This window comes from Sinocyclocheilus rhinocerous, unplaced genomic scaffold, assembly GCF_001515625.1.
Source record: "Sinocyclocheilus rhinocerous isolate Xijiao unplaced genomic scaffold, SAMN03320098_v1.1 scaffold1328, whole genome shotgun sequence".
NCBI classification, from domain to species: Eukaryota; Metazoa; Chordata; class Actinopteri; order Cypriniformes; family Cyprinidae; genus Sinocyclocheilus; species Sinocyclocheilus rhinocerous.
In genome coordinates, this window is record NW_015662050.1 from 228,165 (window position 1) to 237,543 (window position 9,379).

At 38.0% G+C, this 9,379-nt stretch overlaps 1 protein-coding gene across 1 annotated transcript in view; it reads left to right on the plus strand.

The window, feature by feature from the left end:
- rttn (rotatin) overlaps nucleotides 1-9,379 on the plus strand; it is a 73,258-nt gene that overhangs the window by 45,100 nt on the left and 18,779 nt on the right. Inside the window, exons 32-39 of the mRNA XM_016537252.1 lie at nucleotides 3,214-3,291; nucleotides 3,477-3,698; nucleotides 4,599-4,695; nucleotides 4,809-5,004; nucleotides 5,484-5,571; nucleotides 7,480-7,630; nucleotides 7,746-7,883; nucleotides 8,458-8,654. Of these exons, the coding sequence (XP_016392738.1) occupies nucleotides 3,214-3,291; nucleotides 3,477-3,698; nucleotides 4,599-4,695; nucleotides 4,809-5,004; nucleotides 5,484-5,571; nucleotides 7,480-7,630; nucleotides 7,746-7,883; nucleotides 8,458-8,654 (1,167 nt within the window). The remainder of the gene's footprint in view (nucleotides 1-3,213; nucleotides 3,292-3,476; nucleotides 3,699-4,598; nucleotides 4,696-4,808; nucleotides 5,005-5,483; nucleotides 5,572-7,479; nucleotides 7,631-7,745; nucleotides 7,884-8,457; nucleotides 8,655-9,379) is intronic.

Genomic DNA, 9,379 nt, shown 5'->3' on the forward strand with positions numbered 1-9,379 from the left:
AACCTCAACCGAGGTGGTACTAAAAAAAAGTACCAGGTACCAGGTACTGTACCCAGTGGAAAACCCCCCAAAAGTGAACCGTACATGAGCCGTACCGTGCCGTACCATGCAGTGGAAAAGCGCCATTACAAACATCTCTAGCACACCCTAGCAACCACCTTACAACCATTCAGAACATCGTTAGTGTTGCTTTCGTCAACGAAAATTATGACTAAATGTCGTCGTCAACGAACCTTTATTACGTGACGAAAACGAGACGAGACGAGACGAAAATGCTGGTCATGTGACGATGACTATAATTAAATGTATAATGCAATATCGTTGACGAATAAAAACGAGACTAAATGTGGTTTACAAAATAAAAACTATGCTAAAATGTCTCTTCATTTTCGTTGACCAAAACGAGACGAAACGAAATGTTATAACGTTATTTCGTCTCGTTTAGTCGCGTTATTATTATTATTTTGCAGTATTTCTGTTTCCTGTGTCTCGCTTCAGGGGCTGCATCAGGTCACACTGCGCAGACGCAGGCGACGTCACTTCCTCAAGCCCCACTCGCGGCATTATTTAGAACAGTGTTTCCCAACCGGGGTGCCGCGTCTGTCGAGAGCAGGGGTGCCGTGTAAAAAATCCTTTTTTAATATTTTTAAATTGCTAAAATGTTCAAAAAAGCAGCTATTATATAATATCCATTTCTAATGTCGCCAATAATTAGAGATGCACCGAAATTTCGGCTGCCGAAAATGAGTTCACCGCTCAGGATTCACTTTCACGTGGTGTGACGCTCTGCGTGTTATCCGCTCTATGCGTGTGTGTGCTCCGCTCAGTCGCTCGCGTTCATGCTCATCGGAACAGCAAAGTCCACTCAGAAATCAAGCTGACAGGAAACATCTCTGTAGTACAGTATTGTTTCTGTCTGCTATAGCCCTACTGTGTTGTAACAAGGTGTGGTAAATGGGCAACTCTGGTAACGCTGCCCTCTCATTCATTGATCTGCTAACCGTTATGCTCATGTGTCCTCTGATGATAATAGCTTTCTAGGATTAAACATTATTTGGATAATTGGTAAAAAAAAAATTCTCTTAATAGCCCTACTGTGTGTTAGACCTACCTGAAAAACTAAAAAGCAATTTATTTCATTTGTAGGCCTATCGTGATTTTTTTTTATTTGTGCTATCATTAGTAATTTCTTTATTTGTTCTTATTTTATTATTAACTGCTTAGCCTCCTTGTCATTTTTTTATTCAATTCAAAGTTTTAAATCAAGCTATCTCGTGCTACTGCAACAAAATTACCCAGCTGTAAAATCAAAACTTTGTTTAATTACCATTATAACTAGCTATCTCACAATGTTTACATATGAATAAAAGCCTACATTAAAATCTGTCATATAAATTGGTCTCTTCATTAGAAATTAGCCTACTGATTGCCACCATTGATAGACACATTTCTTTTTATAATATTAAAAATATCTGTATGACATTATATTCTGCAGTTCTTCCCTGTTGTACCGAATATCTATACTTTTCAAATTATCATATCGAAGTTAGAAATTCAAATATTGTGACAAAATTAATTTTGTAGGGTGCCACAAATTTGTTAAAATTTCCAAAGGGTGCCGCGACTAAAGAAAGGTTGGGAAACACTGATTTAGAAGATGAAAACCAAACAAAGTTAAGTCTGACACAGAGAAAGGGACCGATGGCCGGCCAGCCGGGGTTCGTCTTTATTTAAATTTATGTGTGTGTACTTCTAACATGTTTGGTTGGTAAAATAAATGTTGTAAATTCAAATCAGAGCGTCTTCCGTGTCTGGAATGGATGTATTCTTGAGTCTATAAGGTAATAATAATATAATAAGATAACCTTGTTTGAAATGGGTTTGGCTAAAAGAAAATTTTGGTTTCGTCTATACTACTAGGTACTTATACTATATTGACTGGGTTAAATAGAATTGCATTTCTAAAAAGAGACTAAAATACAATTTTCATTGACTAAAACTAGACTAAATGTCATCAGTTTTCGTCGACTAAAACTAGACTAAAATGCTCAGACTTTTAGTTGACTAAAACTTGACTAGACTAAAAAGAGTATGAACGTGACTAAAACTAATAAAAACTAAAATGACAGTTTCACACAAAGACTAGACTAAAACTAAAATTAAAACAGGCCGCCAAAAACAACACTAGTTCAGACAGTTAGTAAAATCACTGAAAATCTGCTACCCCAAAGGCCCAACGTTGTAATATTACATTTCACTAAAAACGTACTAAAATATCAAAAATGTTCAAACTCATTTATTTCTGCATTAGAGGCCTCCCACAACAACATATACATGGTGAAATAAGATTTTCAGTTTTTTTTCCACAGTCGATAATAGAACTTATACTGACAAGAAGTGAAAGCCAATAAGAACGTTCCATTGCAACAGCGGCGCCCAGCAGCAGCCCTACGCTTCCACCATTTTGGGGTGAAAGCGACTCGGCACTCCACTAGATTCTAGCTGTTGCTATGGCAAATATCAGCTGCTTTGTTTAAAAAAAACGTACATTAAAGCTGAAATACAGACTGAACGATGACAACAATAGCGTACATTCACTAATCATCAAATCATTTTAACAGTTTATTTTACAGACTTTATTTTAAAGTCTTCCCTTTTTTCACAAAACCTTTTGCACTCTAGAAACCATGTCAGTTTCGGTTTCTGATGTAGACGCGGCATAAGAGACTTCTTTCAAAAAAAAAAAAAAAATATCTGAAACATTAAAATGAAATCTTAATTATTCCTAACTTTTTACCGATAGTGTACAAAGAAATAAAAAGTGCTTAGTAGCTTCACAAAGCAGTCAGTCGGCCACTTCCTGTCTAAGTGGGCGTTCTGGGTTAGAATAAGCTGCAATTATGATTAGATTTTAATGTTGCAAGTCAGAAGGGCTCTGCAAGTCATATTCGTTCAGATCTGTGATCTATTTCTGAATGTTTCATTATTAGTATAGGTTTAGTACAAAGACATATTCAGAAACAGGAAGAGAAAAAGAGGTTAAACAAGCATAGACAGTCACACTTTCAAGGGAATGTATTTGCATTACTCGCTTTTTTTAGGAATTTGTCACTTGCTTTGTGCAATTCCTTTGAGAATTCAACCAGCATGCATTTCCATTAATTTACAAGAAGATGGCAGTGTTGCTGATTTTTATGTTCCCCTTCCCTATAGGCAGCGTTTATTTTGCAAAACCTCCTTGTGATGCCAATGCCTGCTAATGCAGAAGAGGCCAAAGAGAGTGCCTGGCAGGTATGTTTACATGAGAATAAACTTTCAGAACTGAATATCAATAACACAGCCGCTCTTAAAAGCTCTGTAGACATAACAGATCTGTCTGTGGTGATTTCTGGTTTCCTCAGTATTAAATTTCCTGTATTTTCTTTTTTTCTTTCTTTTTTTTTATCTTCTATTCTTCTCTTTCTTGTGTCTCCCAGAGCCCCTGTGTGCATGATGAGGATTCAGGCCTGTGTCTGGTCGGGCTTCCTGCCCTGCAGGCTCTGTTGTACCACTGCCAGTTTTTTGAGAGCGTGGGCCAGATGGTGAAGAGCTGTTACATGGGCAGACATGCCTTCACCCTCAGCCCCCCTCCACCGCCAGCCAATGTCACCCAGGGTACGGCGTCCACGCGCCCAGAGCACTGCCAGCTATTAGTGGATGTCTGACTCGGTGGCATCCATATGCTTACACGCATTATTAATACTGTTCTGTACTAGAGATCATGGCCGGTGTGCTGCATATTTTAGATGATGGTGTTTACATTTATCATTCGCTTGTTATAACAGAATTTAAAGTATTAGTAAGCATTTTCACTGATAACAACACTGAAAATAATAATTATAATATCATAAAATACAATTAATAGTAAAATAAAACTGATACAATAATAAAGTAAAAAAAAGTAATCTTAAGTACCAAACCAATATTAGAATGATATAATATACTGTATTTTTGATCAAATAAATGCAGCCTTTGTGAGTACAAAAGAGTTCTTTTAACAACATTAAAAAGCTTTTGAATGGTAATTTATATTTTAATGTATTATGCTATATTATAATGTAATGTAAAATAAAATATCATTGTTAGTTATAATACAATATAATATAATAGTGAATGAGACAAACCAAACTGTTAAAGCAGACAATATTTGGAATTTACAGTTGACAGTGATAATTTCAAAATGACCAAATGCATGATTGAGTGATTAATCAGCCTGGTTTGTATATGTTGGTCTTTCACTACACTTACAATATTATAATTGATAATGTTAAGTAAAACTGCTACCAAATTGCCTTTATTTGCCAAAGCTGTAAATTTATAAGATAATTAGTGATGCAATTCCTTGGTAACCCCTCAATAATCAATAACTTTATATGAAAAATAAGTTTTTCTAACATTTTCTTTGCTGTTTTGGGTGGAAAATCTATGGAATGGTATAATGATATTATAACGTATAAGAGAGCTACACGCTTATAGGTAGCTGCAAGCAACATCAGATTAGCAAAAATTAGCCTGAATTATTTTCAAATTGTTATTATGTCTGTCTGTGTGTTCTTTAGATTCCATCAGGTAGCTCTAGTGGGACTCATTCTCCAGTTCCGACCTCAGCTGTTGCTGGAATCCAGGACACTCCAGTCAACAGACTCACTGCTCAAGGTATGACTTGAGGGGAAAAAGGCAAGGAATTGACAGTTTAGCCTTGACAAGAATGTTTTTTTTCCCCCCAGTCTTTAGTAATTTGAGGCTGCTGTTATTTCTTTATGCTATAGGCCAGAGTGACACGGACAGCTCAGACTCCGCCCTCACTCATGAGTCCCACCCAGGGGGGATGACCGAGCCTGGTGCTATAGTAACCCCTCACCTGTTGCTAGCAGTATGCGGTTTACTGGACAACCTGCTGGCTGTGCTTCCTGAGTTTAGTCTATCTGCCCTCAAACAGAACCAAATACTTGAGAACATGGCCAGGTTAGAGAGACATGTGAAGACAAACAGATGTTGTGCAAAGTTATTATATATACAATAATATTTTTTAAAGCGTCATTCTGACATTTTATTAGTAAATTACTAAATATTTATTAATATTTTCTAAGCTGTTAATCACAGACATGCACTACACATGTGGATATATGACATACTGCAACCCTATGCACGCCTCTCACCTCATTTTCACACTCGCACCGTACGCATATATAAATATATTCTCTTGGTTTACCTGACAACACTTTAACACAACCACATCCTGCCTGCCATCTGCCCACTCTTTCTAAATACCAAATTGTGGTTGTTTTGTCTCTGCTGGTTAACAGCAAGACCCAAGAAACATGTCAAAAATGACACAAACCATGTTTAAAGTTCGATTCTATTTATGTGTTCGTTGTATTCATTTGTTTAGACTGTGAACTCACCTGCATGACTTCCTGTTGGTTTTGTGCTGTCTGTTTCAGTGTTGTTGATGCAGCGGCCATATCTCAGTGTGTCAATGAGTTAAGGATACCTCTCCTGCCAGCTGCTATGGAAGATGCCAGGAACCAGGTACATTATGGCTATCATTTTCCACCTGCACTTAAACACCAATCTGTCATAAGGAAATGCCTGCAGAACGTTACAGAAAGCTTGGCAGATTTCCGCAAATTTGGAACACCCATCATTCACAAATTTCTATACATCCTAAGGCTACGTTTACACTAGTGCGTTTTCTTTTTAAAACGCATAACTTTTGCTACGGTTACGGCTGTCGTTTACACTACTCTGGCATTTTCGACCTGTGAAAACGGAGATTTTTGAAAACGCTGCAGACCCCGTTTTAGTTTGAAAACTCCGGGGTTGCGTTTCAGTGTAAATGGACCAAAACGGAGACTTTTGAAAATTATGGCATGGCTGCCCACATTTGCTCTGCGTATCCTTGATGACCGTGTAAACAATAACATCATGCTCATAGTTGTACCCATAGATATGTATAGGTAGATTCCCCATTCGACCGCTCCATGCACGTAGAAGCGTCCGCCATCTAAATAATAGGGCGTCTACCTATATATATCTATGGTTATACCTGTATAAATGGTCATGTGACATGCGTTTTCGGGTGTGTAGTGTGGACGGAGATCATTTCTGAAACGCAGTGAAAACACCAGCGTAGACGAGGATCATTTTCGTTTTGAGTTATTTTAAACGCCGCTTTAAAACAAAAATGCACTAGTGTAAACAGGGCCTTAATCACATGCATGATTGCTTATTAAATATTTTTGATAATTTTATGATCATTTTAGCTAAAAGTACAGTATTGTTAGCAGTATTTAACACATTTTACCATGAATAAATCTATTCCCTTCAAAATCTGCACATCGATAATATGTGACATTAAATTCAAGTAAATAAAATGCTAAATAAGTCAGAAGAGTTTGCAGTTTTCATCTTAGCGCATGCATACAGCCGAACATGTAGCCTTTCAAAGTAAACTCCATTTGATAGTGAGCTCGAACACAGACGGACAAAACATGCACGCTAGAAAGTTTCGTCCTTGTCCAGTGTCTGCTCTATTTCTTGACCAAATTTATGATCAATAAAAAAAGTGAACTTGTTTACGATATCTCTTAAGTGCTTTGAGCTTAAAGTGATTCTGTCGTCATTTACTCACCCTCATGTCATTCAAACATATTTTAATGAAACCTGAGAGGTTTCTGTTCCTCCATTGAAAGTTCAGGTTAGCAAATTTTAGAAGATCCAAAAAACTCAAAAAGGCATCATACAATGAATCAAGTGTTTTAATTCAAGTCTTTTGAAGAGACACTATTGATTTATATAATCAGATTTATTGTAGGCTTTTATTCACATCAAAACACATGCACAGAGCAAATCGCATATAGTAAACAAAGCTCATCGGTTCATGCTCATCACACAAGCATGTTTAAATAAAGTTAGTTTTGTTTTCTTTGTGCACAAAATGTATTCTTGCAGCTTCATAAAATTACGGTTGAACCACTGATGTAACATGGACTATTTTAACGATGTCCTTACTACCTTTCTGGGCCTTGAATGTTAGTTGCGTTGCAGTCTATGCAGGATCAGAAAGTTCTCGGATTTCATCAAAAATATCTTTATTTGTGTTCTGAAGATGAACGAAGGTCTTACGGGTTTGGAACGACATGAGGGTGTGTAATTAATGACAGAATTTAGATTTTTGGGTGAACTGACCCTTTTTTACCCATAACCTTTCATTGATGTACACACAGTCATACTTGACAAAAGCAGTTCTGCCGAAAGTGGAATACAAGGGAATCATGGTTTCTGGTTCAGTTCCACTTTCTCTTGAACACAGCTCCAGTTAGTCACCTATTTGTTGTGAAACCAAAGTGCTGTATGTGTGTTTTTCGATAGGTAACTCGGCACTCGTTACTACTGACACTGTCTTTCTCTCCCCTCACCCTCCTGTTTCTCCCTCAGGTGCTGAGTAGTGTGTATTATGTGCAAAGTTTGTGTAAGCTCCTGCAGTCAGCAGCAATACACAGTGAGGATATGCCGTTCCACCGAGAGATCTTCAAACCCCTGCTGAACAACCTCATTTCCATCCTCACGCTGTCTGTCGCTGACTTGGGTAGTCTTCAGCAAATCCACAACCCCCTCCAAAATCTTCCAAACAAGACCTTCAGATGAAAGAAAAGTGATTTGAAAGTGTTTTTTGATGTGTGTTTGCTTGTTTTGGTCCTCAGATGCACAGGCCCAGGGTGCAATGCTCAACGCCTGGGCGGATGTGTTGATGCTCCTGGCTACTTTGCTGCGCAGGAACCAAGCTGCAGTCGGCCCATCTGTCGGTGTGGCACTGGGGAAACACTGGCAGCGCTTTTTAGGTGACACACATACACACACCAAAGGGTGGAGACAAGCAAATGGAAAGGGAAGGCAGAAAGAAACAGAAGAGTACAAAGAGAAAATGGTGGCAAACATGATGAAAGCGCAAGGGGATGGAGGGAAAAGAAAGATTGAGGAGTTTAGATGGAAGAGGATGTACTAGATAGATGTTGAGAAGGAAGGAGACAGCTGAGGTGGAGTCAGATGCAGTGGGAGGCCAGCTCATTATGCCTGTATGTGTGGATGGGTGTCCCTGCTGCATATGACAGACTGGGACAGAGACAGGGAGAACAATCAGCCTGCTTTAGATCTGATGGATGTGGTAGAAAATCCTAAAACAGGTGGGTGGGCAGTAGACTCGCTGACTTGCCTGCAGGTATCCAGGCTTTGGAAGCTGTTTTTAAAAGCCTGTGAGTTTGGAGAGACTTTTTCGTCAGATGTTCCCTTGTGGTGAAGATTGTTTGTTGTGAAGTTTTGCATCTTTTGCATCTTCTCGTCTCAGAGTTTGAGAAAAGCTTGGAAAAGTAAATATTAGCATTCTTTATGTTTAGTCTTTGCTTTCTCTCGCGACAGACACTCTCCGAGTGTGTTTGGACCAATCGGGCACCGAGTCTTCTCTCTACACATCGACCCTGCACTTTCTGTGTGTGCTGTTCACAGAGGAGGCTAAGAGGAGATCAGGAGGTCACACGGAGGATCGAGCCAGCTCCTCGCTAACTGCAGTCCTTTCTTCTGAGCCTGGGGAGGTCATTTGTGAACTATTACTAGAGGTAAGAGATTCAGTTTTGTGGACGCATATCACACAAAAATTCTCAAAATGGCAATCTCAGTTCTGATTGTTTGGCCACCTTACACATCCCTCAATTGGCTACTTCCTTCTATGTATGGATCAGTGACAAAAGTATGACTAAAAGTCAGATCCAAAAATCTAAAATCTTTTCTAAAATTATGCTTCTTTTTTCACTCCATACCCCATAATGCCAAGAAGAAAAAAAAATCAGATTTATGACGTTAAAAACAAATTATATATACACACCCATACTTTACATTAGTAACATTAGGGCTGCCCTCGACTAAGGATTTTTCTGGTCGACTAGTCGTCGTTCATTTGAAGCATTAGTTCACACTAATCACACGTAGTGATATGCCGGTATCAAATTTTCATGTTGCGATTAATTGCTAATGCTTTTATTACGGTATACGGTATTATCACGATATTGAAATTAAGTTAAAAAAGTGCTGTCATAATACAGTATAACAGGTTTAATAACTTTTTTCTTATAACAAAAATAACTGAACATTTAAATGCAATAAAGCAATACAGAAAAATGTACAAAGTTAAAAGTTTTACACAGATTAAAGTGCAAAAGAACTATAAAGACCAATAGGTATCACTTTACAATAAGACCTCATTAGTTAACCTTAGTTAATGCATTAACATTCACAATGAGCAAAAGCTAATGTTAACTAATGAAGCCCTAATGTAAAGTGTGAC